The sequence below is a fragment of the Phocoena phocoena genome, chromosome 12 (genome assembly GCF_963924675.1).
Source record: "Phocoena phocoena chromosome 12, mPhoPho1.1, whole genome shotgun sequence".
In the NCBI taxonomy this organism is placed as follows: Eukaryota; Metazoa; Chordata; class Mammalia; order Artiodactyla; family Phocoenidae; genus Phocoena; species Phocoena phocoena.
In genome coordinates, this window is record NC_089230.1 from 79,296,646 (window position 1) to 79,313,617 (window position 16,972).

At 41.3% G+C, this 16,972-nt stretch overlaps 1 protein-coding gene across 2 annotated transcripts in view; it reads left to right on the forward strand.

Moving 5' to 3' along the window:
* Positions 1 to 609: 609 nt before the first annotated feature.
* The window catches only part of TMEM30A (transmembrane protein 30A), a 40,621-nt gene continuing 24,258 nt past the window's right edge, over positions 610 to 16,972 (forward strand). Inside the window, exon 1 of one of the 2 annotated variants that reach the window (XM_065888847.1) lies at positions 610 to 1,117. In XM_065888847.1, the coding sequence (XP_065744919.1) occupies positions 881 to 1,117 (237 nt within the window). In that variant the 5' untranslated portion in view covers positions 610 to 880. The remainder of the gene's footprint in view (positions 1,118 to 16,972) is intronic. The other variant, XM_065888846.1, reaches the window with a different exon arrangement.

Consider the following 16,972-nt stretch of genomic DNA (forward strand, 5'->3'; position numbering starts at 1 on the left):
AAAGACGGTACAAAGTAACTTGGAGACTATTAATGGCGGAAAAACAAGCGAGAACGGCTCAATCTCAGCCAAGATAACAGGGTTAACCAAGTCAGATGATTTATTCTTGAGGACAAAAGGGTCACCCATGATGCATCTCACTTAATATTTACACTTGCACCTTGTGTGGAGATTTATTTTTTGAATTAGAAAAAGTCGTGGTTTTACAACTCAAGCAAATACTGCCGATCCCACGAGCCTCTGGCTCTCATGCTGTGGCATTTTCAATTCTCCGATCCCCTTCCGAAAGGGCTTCGAGGTGAAACAAAAACCTGTCTGGCACCGGAGCCACCCGCTCCTGGGCTAACGGGTGTGGCCCGGGTCGGCCGGGTCTGACCCGCCACCCGGAACCGCAGTCGCCACGATACCAGAGAAGCCGGCAGGTGCGTGCGAACCGAAGCTTCCGCGAGCGGAGCGAAGACGCGCCTGTGGCGCAATGGCCGAGGCCTCTTCGCCCCACCCAGCCGGGGCCTCGCAGGCGCCAACGCAGCTTCACGCTCCGGGGACAGAGGCCCACACTTTGTCGTCACAGGGCCAATGATCAGGGGTCGTCCGCCTTCTCCCTCCCCCTTCTACCCTCCTCCCTTTTCCCCTCCCCTCGTCCCTCAGGCTTCTCCCTCCTTCCTCTCTCCCTCCCTCTGGCGTGCCCAGCCGAGTCCCGCTTCCGGTCGGCGGCTGTCTGCGGAAGGGTGTCCCGCCTCTTCCGCCTTTACAGTCGAGGTGGCGGCGGCGGCGGCGGCTGCGGTGGCGGCGGCGGCGCCTGCGCGTCTTCTGTCAGGGTCAGCGGGCGGGTCAGCTGGGCGGTCCACCTGTGCGTCGCGGAGCCGCGCCCGGGGGGTCGATGGCGATGAACTATAACGCGAAGGATGAAGTGGATGGTGGGCCCCCGTGTGCTCCCGGGGGCACCGCTAAGAACCGGAGACCGGATAACACGGCCTTCAAACAGCAACGGTTGCCGGCTTGGCAGCCCATTCTTACTGCCGGCACGGTGCTCCCCACCTTCTTCATCATCGGCCTTATCTTCATCCCCATTGGCATCGGCATCTTCGTCACCTCCAACAACATCCGCGAGATCGAGGTGAGCGGACGGGAGGCAGCCGCGGTGGGAGTTGGCAACGCCGGGGAGCGAGGTCCCCGCGCCGGCCCCACTCCTTCCTCAGGTCCCGGGGCTTGACAGGCGGGCCCCGCCCTCCCCCACCTTCTCTCTTCCTCAGTTTCCACTTTCTCTTCCTACGGGTTTTCTGAATTTGCAGTTTTGCCCGCGCTTCCTTTCGCTGTTTACCGGGTTAGAGAGGGAATGAATATTTAATGCAGAGTGTGGGTCGGGGGAAGAGCGCCCCTTTCCTGGGCGGTGTGTGTGGTTTTAACCTCCAGCGGCGGTGGAAAAAAGAAGCAAAGAAAAAGAGAAGTGGAAAGAAGTTATATGGAGATAAAACGCCAGGAGAGTTGACACGGCCAGAGTGTCATTACCTGTGTGGGGATTATCCCGGGACACGGAGATTAACACCTTGGCCATTGTTGGGGAAAAGACCCAGAGTCTTAGAGGCATTGATGATTTTTATGTCAAGAAGGTGTCATGTTACCAGATCACATATTAGGACGTGTGACCGAGGTGTGTACAGTACCTTTTGAGTTAATAGATGCTTTTAGTTATAGGGCATGAGGTAAAAGGTAACCTGAAACTTCAGTTCCGGTTTTGCCTTTAGGCTACATTGATTAATAACCATGCCCTACATTCGCCCTAGTTTTTTTTTTTCCCCCAAACTTAAAAAAAAAAAGAAGAAAAAGAGTCAACGACCGTAACACAGAGAATAATTTGTGAATTGTCTGCTGAACGTTTTACTTTTATAAGACGTGTTAGAGAAACTTGGGGAAGCATCTTGACTTTTGTCAGAGAAACAATCAGTATCTTCATCCATCTGCAGTGGTGAACATAGGTTGATACAGGATGTAAATACTTTGTGTAGATGTCCAATATTAAACATCTGCTCATCCACTTTTCTTGAATATCTGAGAAATATTTTTATCTGTTCGAAAGGGGAGGAGCTGGTACAAAGTTCTCTTGATTGCTTCTGTTCTATCAGATTGTGTCATTTTTTCCCCTCTAATTTTATTAAATACTTAAAAATTATGCATACTTTTTAATAGGGCTTTCGAAGCAATTTTATTTCAACTACAGAAATAGGCATACTTTCCAGTTTAATTCACAGTGTTACCTGTAAAAGCAAAATCGTTATATTTTTTAATTGTACAGTGCTCGTTTCTGTGTTAATAATAGTAATAAGAATTGTACAATATCTATAGCCTAGTTTTTAAACCTTTTACTAAAGACTCAGTTTCAGTTTAATAACTAAAGAAAGTAACACAGTATTTATTTTTCAGCATAAAGTTTTGTTTTATCATTTTTATCTCCTAGTAGTCCTTCAGATGTAGTACTTCTTGTTCTCCCAACTGTACGAGGACCACACATATCAGGATGTGAGCAAAGTGGTGTAATACAAGGACCATGGGCTCTAGGCAGGAGTCAGGCAGAGCTGGGTTTAAATTCCAGCTCAGCCACTAACTAGCTCAGCTTATTGGAAAACATAATCTCTCTGAGCCTCTGTTTGCTCACCTGTAAAATCGGTAAATAATGCCTATCTTGTGAAATGTGAGAATTAGAAACAATATAGATAATATTCCTGGCACTAAGTTTGTACAATAGTTACTATTATTGTGATGACCCCGAATCAGGAGGTGAGAAATGGAGTCAGAGGGGTTGGTATTTGCTAGTAAGCTAGAAGAGTGTTGTAAAATTGAGACAGAAACCAAACCCAGATGTCTTGATTTTCAGTCTTAAGCTTTCATGCTACACTAGGACCCTTACTGCAATGTTAGTGATTAAGTAGAAGAAAATTTAACATTAGAAATTTCATCATCTTATTTAAACTTCTTAGGATTTTTTTTTAAAAAGATTTTTCTAATGTGGACCATTTTTAAAGTCTACATTGAGTTTGTTACTATATTGCTTCTGTTTTCCATTTTGGTTTTTTGGCCACGAGGCATGTGGGATCTTAACTCCCCCACCAGGTATTGAACCCGCACCCCCTGCGTAAGAAGGTAAAGTCTTAACCACTGGACTGCCAGGGAAGTCCTTGAAACTTCTTAGGATATTAAGATGAAAGCAGCAATACTTTGGAATTTTATATGATGAGTATTTACTAAATTATCAGAACTCACCTTCTATAGATATTTACTATACTATGAAGATAAATGTTTACTTTCTTTAACACTTTCGGATTCTGAAATAAAATACAGTTCTTCACACCAAGTAGTTGGTGAAATGGAAATTTCTTTTTAAAAAAACATTTTTTATATTAATTTTTATTGGAGTATAGTTGCTTTACAGTGTTGTATTAGTTTCTGCTGTACAGCAAAGTGAATCAGCTATACGTATACATATATCCCCTCATTTTTGGATTTCCTTCCCATTTAGGTCACCACAGAGCACTGAGTAGGAAATTTCTTAAATAGTTCTCATGTATATAATTCTGATTTCAAGTTGCCTGAAGAGTCTTCTGCAGCTTGATCTAGTTAGAAGGGCACTAAAGTTAAGGGTCAAGGCATCAGAGTTGAAGTCCCAACTTTTACTCCCTAGTTTGTGATCTTAGGCATATTTTTGAGTCTCGATTTTCATTTTACTTGAAGAGCCAAAAGATTCAGACTAGGTGGTCTCTAAGAGGCTGTTCAACTCTCATATTCTGTGACTTCCAACTTTAATGTGATTTAAAGAAAAATGCTGCATATTCAAATTGTATCACCTTTGGAACCAGAGGAAATGAAAATTAGGAATAATTAGGAATTTTGTACCAATGCTCACATACAGTTATGCAAACGGAATAAATTTTTAAAAATTTGTTGATTATGTGGAGATTTCGTTCAGAGTTGGGTCTGGAGTTATTAGAAAAACCTAGGGAGCTTTCCCAAAACACACATGCGTGTTTCCGACTGCTGTCCACCCTTTGTCAGCCACTAGTTTAGTAATAAAATATGTTGAGGGTTATTAAAAGTAAATGTGTAATGAGAAGTTCTTGGCAACATTCACTTCCATACTATAAGTTGCTCACAGCTCTTTGCCTCATTATTGAAAATTTTAAGAACTTGCATTGTTGTATTATCAATACATCAAATTACTAGGCCAAAGGAGACTTGTCCAATCAGAATGCTTTTTTTAAAAAAAATTTATTTATTTATTTGTTTTTATTTTTGGCTGTGTTGGGTCTTTGTTCTGTTCGCGGGCTTTCTCTAGTTGCAGCAAGTGGTGCGCGGGCTTCTCATTGTCATGACTTCTCTTGTTGCAGAACACAGGCTGTAGAGCACAGGCTCAGTAGTTGTGGCGCACGGGCTTAGTTGCTCCGCGGCATGTGGGAATCTTCCCGGGCCAGGGATCAAACCCATGTCCCCTGCATTGGCAGGCAGAGTCCCACCCACTGCGCCACCAGGGAGGAAGCCCCCAGAATGCTTTTGTAATATAGCTTGAAGTGCTAAGATCAGAAATCCAGACTTTTTAGGTATAGAAATCAGAGGGTCTTCATCCTTTTCCCAGAAATTTTATACTAAAAAATTACTACTCTTGTAAAGCATGTTGGACTCTCCTAAAAAGGGAGTAAAAAAGGTATTTAAAAATTTTAATGCTTATATTTGGAAGGATATCTCCTCCCCCCATTAGGTGTATATATCTTGTTTAGTTGGTTTTTTGAGTTTCCATAATCTAATAAAGTTATTAGAAAACTAAAGTTAATTTTACCATTCATAAGAAAATATTTAATATCTCGTTAAGACTAAGACTTAATATCTTCATTTATTATTAGCAGCAAGGAATGAATATTTTCTGGAATTTGGCAATTGTAGGAGTCAGGCACATCTTTCTACCATATAGGTAGTGTTTTTCTAGTTGAGGGCCCTTGTTGGTGAGGCAGAGATATTAATTGAATGGGGCTACCTTGAAACAGCTGGGAGATATTCTTAATTTTTGCAATTTCACACATTTATCTGTGTGAAGTTATATAGTTGTAAATTTTTTTTTAAACTAATTATTTTTGGCTGCATTGGGTCTTTGTTGCTGCGTGCGGGCTTTCTCTAGTTGCAGCTAGCGGGGGCTATTCTGTTGCGGCGCGCGGGCTTCTCTTGTTGCAGAGCACGGGCTCTAGGCACGTGGGCTCTGTAGTTGTGGCACGTGGGCTCAGTAGTTGTGGCTCGCGGGCTCTAGAGCTCAGGCTCAGTAGTTGTGGCGCATGGGCTTAGTTGCTCTACGGCATGTGGGATCTTCCCGGACCAGGCCTCGAACCTGTGTCCCCTGCATCGCCAGGTGGATTCTTAACCACTGCGCCACCTATATAGGAAGTCCTATATAGCTGTAGATTAATGGTTAGGATCAGATGAGGACGTTATTCTGAGTGATATTCAGTATAAACTTAAAACTAAACATTTACTTCAAATTAATATTGCCAAAGTGTTCAACATACATTTTCGTCAAATTTTAGTGGATGAGGCGCTAAAAATTAGGCAAGTGTAAAGATTTTAATAGTCAAATGAATTGCAGTTGCTTAGAAGTTGACTCTTGGAAATTAAGAGGTTTGTGATGTTAGTGTTATCATTTGTTTCTCATGTAACTTTAGTACTTAGGGCAAGGCACGACAAAGTAAGTATGGCTAGCCAGACCATTTTTGTGAAGTCCAGGAACTGAGAATGGTTTTACAGATGAACATTTGCTATTGAGTTTGATGATAGGGAACACTAACTTTGAACTCCAATAATGCGAAATGTTACCCCCCCAAAAGAATTTTATTCTTACTAGTAGACCTGTGTTACCAGAAAATTGTACACAATTGAAATTGAATTTCGTCAATAAAAGTGTGTGCAAATTTGTTTTCTCTCTGTTATATAAGAACCTACAAATATCCTCTTGGTTTGCAAAGCCTAAAATATTTACTTTCTGGCTCCTTACAGAAAAGACATTCCTACCCTTGACTTAGAGTTTTAAAGAGACATACTGGCAAATTTAGCAGTTGTTACAAAAATAGCAGTGTTTAACTTATACATTCTGATCCTCAATAATCTTTTCAAGGTAAGTGTAGAGATTACTGATAATTGCTTGTGTTCTACCTTCTTTGTACAAATAGATGTAGAATACCTTAGCTGAATTTACCATTAACCTTGGCGCAGGTAGTATCATTCTTCATTTCTTTGTCACAGTCAGATAAAGTTGAAGGAACTAAAGAAAATTGTTTTTGAAATTTTTAATTACCTCTGTCTTCATTAGAGCCTCTAGAAAGGACAAATAATTCTTTTTTATTTTTATCTTTTATTTTTATCTTTTAAAGATAAATTCTTTAGTGTGGAATCAGTTCAAAGGGGTACTTAAAAATGCCGTTTTAAATGTAATCTAATTAATACTTAAAATGATTTACCTTATTACTCAGCATTTTGTTGAATGACTTGTTTAGATATTATTATTGATTTCCTTTAAGACAGATTTACATTCAAAAATGGAAGTTCTCCAGTTCTTATGCAGGGTAAAAATGGCATGTCCTTCAGATTCCTCCTTTCCCACTGCATTAAATTCAGTCAGTTTCTTAAGAATGGGATGTATTTTTAGAATTACTAAGAAGAATTGCCAGTTCCATTTAGGAGAGCAGTTACAATGGTAGCAGAACAAAGTTGCGAAATATGATAACTCTTAAACTAATCCAGTCATCTCCATCTGTTGTTCTGTTTTGCCTCTGGCTCTTTGTGTTTTGAATTTAAGCTATTGGCAGGTCTCCAGTTTATCATTGTATTCTGCACTGTGCCTTGTATGCTTTTGACATTTAACAGGCATTAATTTTTAAAAAGAAGGGAACTGTAGTTCCTCTCCCACCTGGTAGCCTCTTTCTTTCTAGGATAAGTTATGAACTATTATCTTTAGTATAAGCTTTTTTCCCCTACCTTTATTAAGGTTACAATTGACAAAAATTGTATTTATTTACAGTGTTCATTGTGATGGCTTGATACATGTGTATACTGTGAAATAATCACCATAATAAAGCTGATTAACATGTCCATCACTTCCCATAGTTACTCTCTTATTAAAAAGACAGGAGATAACAAGTGTTGGTGAGGGTGTAGAGAACAGGGAACTCTTGTACAATGTAAATTCGTACAGCCATTATGGACCAGAGTATGGAGGTTGCTCAAAAAATTCAAATACAGAACTGTCATAAGATCTAGCACTTCCACTAGGTATATATTTAAAGTAAATCAAATCAGTATCTCGAAGAGATATCTGCACTCCCACATTCACAAACTTTGTTTTTATACCCAAATGGATTTTATGACATTAGGCCAGGCTGCCCTTGAATTTTAGCTCATGGAGGATATAGTGGTCTTTTGATGGTAAAAACTCACAGACTGAGTTAAACTTAAGAAGAGTTTTAATCAACATTGAGCATTTTCTGTATGTAAAGTGCTGCTCTGGGCATAGTGGGCGACAGAAAAAAGTTTGTGGACAGGGCCTCTTCTTTTTTTCCTTCCCACTCAAACAGAGAACCCTTCTTAAGGTACCTGAACCTGGAATCTTTTGGGGGGAGATGAAACATACATATTAAAGGAAAACCAAGCATTGCTAGATGAGTGGCACAGACAGAAGGAGTATGCCTTAGTGGTCCAAAAGAAGACAATATTACATCTGTCTCTAGTAACCATGGAAAACTTTGTGGTGGAAGTGGGCTTTGAGCTGGAACTTGAAGGATAAATAGCACTTCTAAAGAGGAGGTTGGATGCATTCCAAGAAAGGAGATTTATATGAACAAGATTGTAGTGGCAGGAAATCAAAAGGTGTCTAGAGAAAGTAGGAGTAAGGGTAAATAAGCTGGTGCCGTGTTGTGGATAGACTGGGTATTTGATGATGATGAAACCGCCTAACTTAGACTGGGACTTGAACCCACGCGCTGGAACTCGAGCCCAGCCAGGACCCAGACTGAGACTTGAACCCATGGTCTTTTAACTGAGATCACACACCCGGTCTCAGGACTTGGGAGCGGGCTTGGGAGAAGCACACTCCACAGACAGAGTGTGGGCCATTTCAGAAGGTGAGAGCGGCACCAGCGTATGCGGTTGTCAGTTTTTATAGGGGTGGGTAATTTATTTCATAGGCTAATGAGTCGGAGGAATATTCCAGCTATTTTGGGGAGGGAGTGGGAATTTCTAGGAATTGGGCCACTGCCCACTTTTTGACCTTTATGGTCGGCCTTGGAACTGTCCTGGCGCCTGTGAGGGTGTCATTTAGCTTGCTGATGTGTAACAGTGAGTGTATACTGAGGCTCAAGGTCTAGTGGAAGTCGACTTGTCCGCCATCTTGGATCTGTTTGGTTCTAAATAAGTTTATGTTGTGTCCTTGGGCTATGTCATTCTTTTAAAGGTTGTGCCCTACCCCCTTCCCTCCTGTTTCAATGAGCTGATGGTGTCCACTGTAGAATGGTTGCAGTGAAGAGCAGTTAGATTTAGGATGTATTATGAAAGTAGAGCTAATAGAATTTTCTCGTGTAGTGGATATGTCGGGTGTGAGAGAAATTGTAGAATCAAAGATAACTCTAAGATGTTTTGGCCTGCATTGGAAGGATGGAATTGTAATTTTGTAACCAAGCAAGGGCTTGTGTGCCTGGTTGCAGAAAGACAAACTCTGACAGCAGGCATTTGCAGCAAAGTGTAGGGTTTTATTTGCAGGGTGCCATGCAAGGGCATGGGAGACAAGCCTCAGATCCACTCCAACTCCGTCTTTGAGTTAGGGATGTTTTAAAGGGGTAGAATGGTTTTGGGAATCAGGATATCTTTGGTCTACAGTTCTCTGGCTAGGTGATCCATGGCTCGGGGGTCTGTAGGCTCACCTTGCCCTGGAGAAACAGCCTGAGTTTGTGTGTTAATGATGGTATCTACAACAAAAATTTTAGTACATTAAGGATGGTGTCCACAACAGCAATCTTGGTCATCTGACTCTGGATGATCAGTGTTCAGTTAGCGCAGAATTGATGTCAGAGGGGACAAAAAAGGGAACAAAGCTTTGGAGAGAGAGATTAATCATAAACTCAGTAAGGGAACACGGTTTTAGGGAAACCTGGCTTCAATTTATCAAGATGGGGAAGACTGTAGAAAAAGTTTTAGTGTGATAGTAGGGGGTTAGGGTGTGAGAAGCTGAGTAAAGAGTTCTGTTTTTAACTTGTTACGATGAGATGCCTTTTAAACATCCGAGTCGGAAATAATGAGTAGACAATTGAATATATGAGGCTAGAGTTTAGGGGGAAGGTTGAGACTGGGTTTAAGCATTGAGGATTCATCAGTGTAGATGATAATACAAAGACATAAGATGGAATGAAGTCAAAAGAGTGATTATAGGTCAAAAAAAGTGAGAACATCCAAAGAAAGCCCTGAGTCACTCCAGTGCTTATAGAAGTTGAGGAGATGAGGAGGAACTAGCACGGAGACTGGAAAGGAGCAGCCAGTGAGGACTGAGGGCTGGCCTTTGGGTTTACAACATGAAAGGAGCAGTCTTGCAGTGAATGGTGTCACTGTCCATGAGGGTTTTCAAGCCAGAAACTCTGCAAGTCTACCTAAGCTTATCATCCCGTCTCTAGGCGTTAAGTTCTATAGGTTTTACTTTCTCTATATTTTTGTTTTTGTTTTTTTTTTTTTTTTTTTTTTGTGGTACGCGGGCCTCTCACTGTTGTGGCCTCTCCTGTTGCAGAGCACAGGCTCCGGACGCGCAGGCCCAGCGGCCATGGCTCATGGGCCCAGCCGCTCCGCGGCATGTGGGATCTTCCCGGACCGGGTCACGAACCCGTGTCCCCTGCATTGGCAGGCGGACTCCTCTATATTTTTAAAATCTTTTTTCCCATTACCACTGCCTTTTTCTTAGTTTATATTCTTAACATTTCTCATCTGGATTATTGCAGTAGCATTCTTTTTTTTCTTTTTTCGTTCTAGTCTGGCATTTTCTTTAGTCTTTCTGCATGTCACTGCCAGAGTGATCTTTTAAACAGCCTAATCTGAATATTTCATTCTCTTGCTTAAAATTTCTTGTATGTCTCCCTGTAGCATTCAGGATAATGTTCAAAACCCTTAATGCGAAATGTAACTTTCTTCATGACAGGCTACTTTCTGTTCCTCTGGCCTCGTCTCCTACCACTTCCCTGCCCTTTGCTCTAACCATAGCAAACTGCTGTAGTTTATGGGATGTGGCATGCTGCTAGATCCACCTGAAATGTCCTTCCTTTTCTTGTTCTACCATGGTTTTCAAATTACGTTCCTGTCAACACTATGGAAAGTCTTCCCTGATTTCTCCCCTTTCCATTTTCAAGGAAAATGATATATATAATACTGCAAGATCAAACATGTATAACTATGATATCCATCCATATCTGAAGGCAAACAAATTTGCTTATTGAACAGTAATTCAGAACAGTAAAAATTTAGCAAACAAGGGTTTTGGCAAATTCTGCAGGCAGAAGAGGGATGATGATGATTTTAAAACTGGCAGATTTTTTTGATGCTTATTTTAGAAGGAGGTACTGTTGTATACTTATTAATTCTGAAAAGCTGGAAACCATAGGCCAACCTCCAATTACATGGATTTCTCGTTTAATTTCTAAATTAATTAAAATGTAAGAATGATTATGTGACATTTAATAACATTGTGCATCACCATGCTGAGTAAGTTGGCTATTGTTCTAAGCTCTCAGGTCTCACATTATATACAATTATATTTAACTTTGAGAAAGTTTTTAGAAATTATTTGTTTTTCCTTGATTTTTAAAACGATAGAATGTACTTTTTCTTCTCCCTTTTAAAAGACTGGCATGAAGTCTCAAAGCTTGATTTGTACTGGAAGAAGTGAGAGTCAAATTCAAGGATACTAAGCATATTGCTAAGGAAGAATTGACAGAACTTGGGTGCTAATTCCCAGGAAGATGCCAAAATTTTGAGCTTGGATGCTTGGGACAATGGTGGTACCATTTATAGGCATCAAAAGACCACAGTTGGGTGTGAGATTATGGGGTTCAGTGAATCATCACTGTTGATTTTTTTTTTTAAGTAAAGTTTTTAGTGAAGCGTAATGCCCCCCCCTCGCCCCCTGCCCCAAATTAACAAGTCACACATGTCTGACTTAGTTTTGGAAAGATCACTGTGGATTTGAAATAGAGAGAGATGGTAAGAGTTTCAAGTGGGAGGGAAGAAATTCAACCAAACGAATACATCTAGGGATATAAAAATGGGACTGGGGGGTGAAAATAAGACCAGTGGTGATTTAGAGAGGAGAGTATAATGTATGAAATATGATATGAGGTAGCATGAGGTTATCATCACAAAGTAGCACTGGAGACAAAGATAAAAGCCAGTTGATGTTTGAACATCAGTTACATGACTATACAAAAACAATGTTTTATATAGAAAAGACCATGTATTTCCTTAAAATAAAAGCCCTGCTTTACTCATATTAACTGCTTATCTGTTCCTTTGATCTACCCTGTTACATAGATTGGAGCATAATTAGCAAAGCCCTTTTCATCAGTTCTGTCCTAGGCAGTTTTTATAACTTGATACTTTTGTAAGAGTTTTAAGGGGTAAACTAAAACTTCAGGTTGGAATTTACTTTTTCGTTTGTAGAAATGCATTAAATGCCAGATATAAAAACTTTGTATATGAAACTTTATATTATAAAATTCTATTTCAGATTCTAAAAGTTAAGATGGTGCTAGAATGACATCTATCTATCATAACAAAGTTGTTGTTTTTGATCTGTATTTTAGGTGAAAACTCTGAAGATTTGGTAGTACTGTTTAAAACGTCAGCATATTCATGAACGGTGCCAATTTTATTTTTAAAATATAATGTCTTTTAAATTGACTTCCATATTTCTAAATTATTGTATGGTGCATGTTATTCAGGATTAATGGGAGGCAGAAGTTCAGTCTAATGGAAAGAACAGCAACTTTGGCGCTAGCCAGATATGATTATATCACTGTCATGGATTGAATTGTGTCCCAGTGAAAGGTGTGCTGAAATCTTAACTCCTAGTACCTGTGAATGTGACTTTATTTGGAAATAGAGTCATTGCAGATGTAATCAAGATGAGGTTATTCGGGTGGGCTCCTATCCAGTATGACTGGTGTCCCTATAAGAAGAGACAGGCACAGAGGGAAGAAGATGTGAAGACAGGGATATAGGGAGAACTGAGTAACAGCAGAGACAGGGGTGGTGTGATGCAGCTGCAAACCAAGGGATGCCGGCCGCTGCCAGAAGCTAGCAGGAGGCAAGGACGGTTTCTCCCCAGAGTCTCAGAGGGAGAATAGCCCTGCTGACACCTTGAATTCAGACTTCTAGCCTCCAGAACTGTGAGAGAAGAAATTTCTCTTGTTCTAAGACACCCAGTTTGTGGTATTTTGTTTCACCAGCCCTAGGAAACTAATAATAGTCACATTACTAGCTGATTGGCTTTGGGCAGTCATTTAACCTCTGAATCTCAATCTCTCTGTAAAAGATTAAAATAGTTCTGGTATGGAATAGACATCTGGGAAATAATAGCTAGTTTTTCTATTGCTATTCCTTCTTCAAAGATAGTTTACATTTGTATATCACCTAATTCATTCATTTATCATTTCCACCTGTGAGCATGAGACTTACTGATTGAATTAGAAGTAAACATCTTTTCTGTGGCTCCCACTCAGATTCTTTAACCTACAGAAACATGCAGCAGATTTCATGTGACCCATAGAATTTTATTAGGATATAAAGGATTGAGCATGTTCTATAGCTATCAGTTTAGAACTAAGCTTTTGAGTTTTTAAAAGCTAATCTTCAAAAATAAAAGTGACTGAATTAAAAAAAAATTGAACTCTTAACTTTTAACAGACTCTATTAAATTTAAGTATGTGTCAACTGAAGGAAAACCCATAACCTAAAAGCTGGGAGTTAAGTTTTGTTTGGGGATCTTACTGAGGACTACAGTCCAGGACACAGCCTCTCAGCTCTGAGAAGCTGCTCCGAAGAGGTAAGGGAAGAGTCGGGATGTGCAGGAGTCTTTGCTGGACTAATCACAAAGAACAGGCATCCAAAGTTCATGATTTTGGTGCTTTTCTGTGTATGGGAAGATGCAAGAGTCTGGGCTCACTGAAATTATACCTTACATGTGCATCTTAACTATCTCGGGCCAGTATCTAAAACACAGAATGCTTCCTGTTTTTTCTCCATCCTGAATATTCCCTCAGGGTGCACCGTTGGTGGGCAGCTGCGATGTCTAATGGCTTGACCCTTGTAGAGCTGGGACGGGGGCCACATTCCCTGTCCACATATGTATGTTTATTTCTTTCCTCCACCCCCTTTATCTGATGAGCTTTTTTAAAAAATTAATTAATTAATTTTTGGTTGTGTTGGGTCTTCGTTTCCGCGCGAGGGCTTTCTCCAGTTGCGGCAAGCGGGGGCCACTCTTCATCGCGGTGCGCGGGCCTCTCACTATCGCGGCCTCTCTTGTTGCGGAGAACGGGCTCCAGACACGCAGGCTCTGTAGCTGTGGCTCACGGGCCCAGTTGCTCCGCGGCATGCGGGACTTTCCCAGACCAGGGCTCGAACCCATGTCCCCTGCATCGGCAGGCGGACTCTCAACCACTGCGCCACCAGGGAAGCCCTGATGAGCATTTCTGAAGGGAATTTTTCTTATTGATGTATTACCAATTTAATAAAAAAGAAGCATTTTAAATACTTTTTTAAATGTTCGGTACTCCACAACATCCCGCTGTCTTTTTGTGCCTCTTTTCCTGTTCCTCTCACTCTCTCAGTCAATCAATGCCCACCTTCTTTCCTACTCAGGCCTGGGTTATACAAATTACCTTGTCTACAGTCATAGTAATCTCTGTGGGAAATTCAGTGCTGTCCCTCATGTTTGAGCTTTGAGTAGGAAGCAGTGTAACTTGCATTACTTCCTCTGAGGCAAGAACGTGGACCATGGCTCAGCCTTTACAGCCTTTTCTTTTTGCCGAAGATCTCTGAGTAGCAAAGCAGGGAAGTTGGCTGCTGTTGTGCCACACCAGTGGCATCAGCGTTTCTTATAAAACTAAAGCGTCTGCTCTAGGCCCCTCGGGCAAGGTTACCGTCTTGATCTTCCTATCCCCTCGCTCCTCTGCCTTGCCTGATGGTAACTGAACGAGCTTCCTGGTGGCTGCTGAGGTTACTGCACCTGGTGTGTGCAGCAGTGTTGGTGGAGGGCGCTATCTCCCGAAGCTTCTGATACCGTTGTTTCTAAGAATTCTACAACAGTACCGGGATGGCCTTTTCCACAGCTCTATCCCCATTTTGTCACCTGGACTGCAAAGCCACACTGCTCTAGCTTATAGTGGCTCGTCACAAAAGCTACCCCTTTAGCTTCGACTCTGCAATCCAATTCCACTTTCCCGGTTTCTGAGACCTAGATTTTCCTCATTACTGGTGGCCAACTGTTTTATAAATGGACACTGTAGAAAAATTAGATACCTTAACTGGAGAACCCCTGATTGATTATCAGATCTTTAACTCAGAACTTTGTCCTAAATTCTTGTATCTTGGGTTTGTTCCTGTGTTAAGCTCTCAGTTAGAGATTGTCCCTCTTGCTACTGTCTCCCTGTAGATAACATCCACTTGTCAGCCCTCGTGGAGAAATTTGCTAGATACTGGATTAGGTATGTGTTTCCATAGTACCTGTACTTCTTTTACCAAAACACCCATTCCATCGTAGTGACCGTGTTCTGTATTAGACAGTGAGCTCCATGTGATTAGGTATTGGGATGAGTCCCTCTTGCCTGGAACACACAGACATTCAAGTAAATATTAAGTTAATAAGTGATTCTTTCCTGACAGGGTGTTCAGGAAGAAATCAAGGTCTCGTTATCTTAGACTTTTTAAAAAATCTGTTGTTATATCCATACAAGTGTTTGATTATGTTAGCCTCCTCTGTCTCCATTTCCTTTTTTTAATTTTAATTTTTTTGGCTGCGTTGGGTCTTCGTTGCTGCACGCGAGCTTTCTCTAGCTGCGGCGTGCAGCAGCTGCTTGCTCTCCATTGCGGTGCGCGGGCTTCTCATTGCGGTGGCTTCTCTTGTTGCGGAGCACGGGCTCTAGGCGCATGGGCTTCAGTAGTTGTGGCTCGTGGGTTCAGTTGCTCCACAGCATGTGGAATCTTCCCAGATCAGGGATCGAACCCGTGTCCCCTGTATTGGCAGGCGGATTTTAACCACCACGCCACCAGGGTAGTCCCATTTCCTTATTTCCTGAAGGACATTTTTAACACTCGGGATTATTTAACTTTCAGAGGCTTTGTTGTCAGCAATATTAACCAACTCTGGGTAGCTTACAGGGGAAAGGGATTTATTGGAGGAGATTGGGTAGCTCTCACACAAAATAGGTAGGAGGTCTAGAGGATCGGGTTTGGAGACAGGAGGGAAGGAAGGGAAGTTTGGAAGCAGAAACAGTGGCTCAGATGCCACAGCTGCTGTTGAGTTCCCTGTTCGACTTCTGCTGCCGCTGCTGAGCTCATCACACTCACTCCTCTCCGATTTATATGGAGATTCAGTTCTCTAGTCTCAATCGGGATTGATCGTATGTATGCTTTTGTTCTGGCTCCTGGGGTTAGGGAGAGGAAGGACTCATTTATTCCCTTGGCTTCTGAAGTGGAAGTTGGAGCCCGGCCTGCCTCCAAAACTCTCCACCAGGAGAATTCCCCAGGGCTGGAAGTGTGTTTGGGTGCTGGGCACCCAAATTAACAACAACAATAAGGCACAGTTATCCCCCAGATTTATCTTCATTCTTATAATCTGCAGGCTCTGAGTTTGTATATCAGAAAGGATGGTATGTTCATTGTGCAAGAGGACATAGAATGGTGGAGAGAACAGAGATTTTGGAGAAAGGCAGAGCTGGGTTCAAATTCTTGATGGGTGATCTTGGGAAAATTACTAAACCTCCCTAAATGTCAGTTTCCTAGGTTAAAATGAGGAAAATAAAAATTAACTTTTCAGGACTATGTTTTAATGAGATGGTGTGTGTTAAGTGCTTATAATGTCTGACACTTAGTATATCCATTCAATAAACAGTGGCCAGTAAAACAAAGCATGTAGTTACGGATCCAGTTTACCTTTTAGCGTTGTCTCGTTTCCTTCCAACATGAAAACTCTCTCCACAAATCCAAAGTGTCATCCTGAAATGTACCTGTGCTCTCTACCTTCGTGCTTCTCCATATGTCGCCTTTTTCCATCCTCTTTTTCCTTTTGATGGCTCAGTTCAAATCCTCTTTTCTTCTCAGTGAGAAAGTGCTAGTCGATCTAGTACTTACTGCCCTCTTTGCCGTTCAGTTTAGCACTTAACGTTTATAGTCATTTCCTTTGTGTTTATGCACCATCTTTGATAGTCTTCTGGAGGGCCAAGGGGACTGACTGTGGTGGTGAGGAAGCAGTTTAGTAGAAGGAACATCGGACTTGGAGAAAAAAATCCTTGCTTCTAGCGTAGCGCCAGCTACTGCTGTTCGTGTATCCTTGGGCAAGTTTCTGAATGTTATCTTTATGTAAAATGAGGATAATACTATAGAATTTTGGTGAGGATCAGATGAAATATGTGTGGAATAGAAAGGACTGTGTAAACTGTATCGACTAAGTATAAGATATGATGACTTTTGTATCTTCATGTCATGCCTTGCACATAGTAAGGCTTAAAATGTTAATGACAGTTTTTTTACTTTCAGAATTTCCTGGAATCAAAAGCCATGCAATTTTTTGTACATTTAAAAAAGTATAATTAAAAGATTGTGATGAAAATGTTATAGCTATTCTTTGAAGTATAATTTAACATTCAGCAATAATTCTTGGTTTCAAAAAATGTTCAGGTTTAATATACTGTAGTATAAT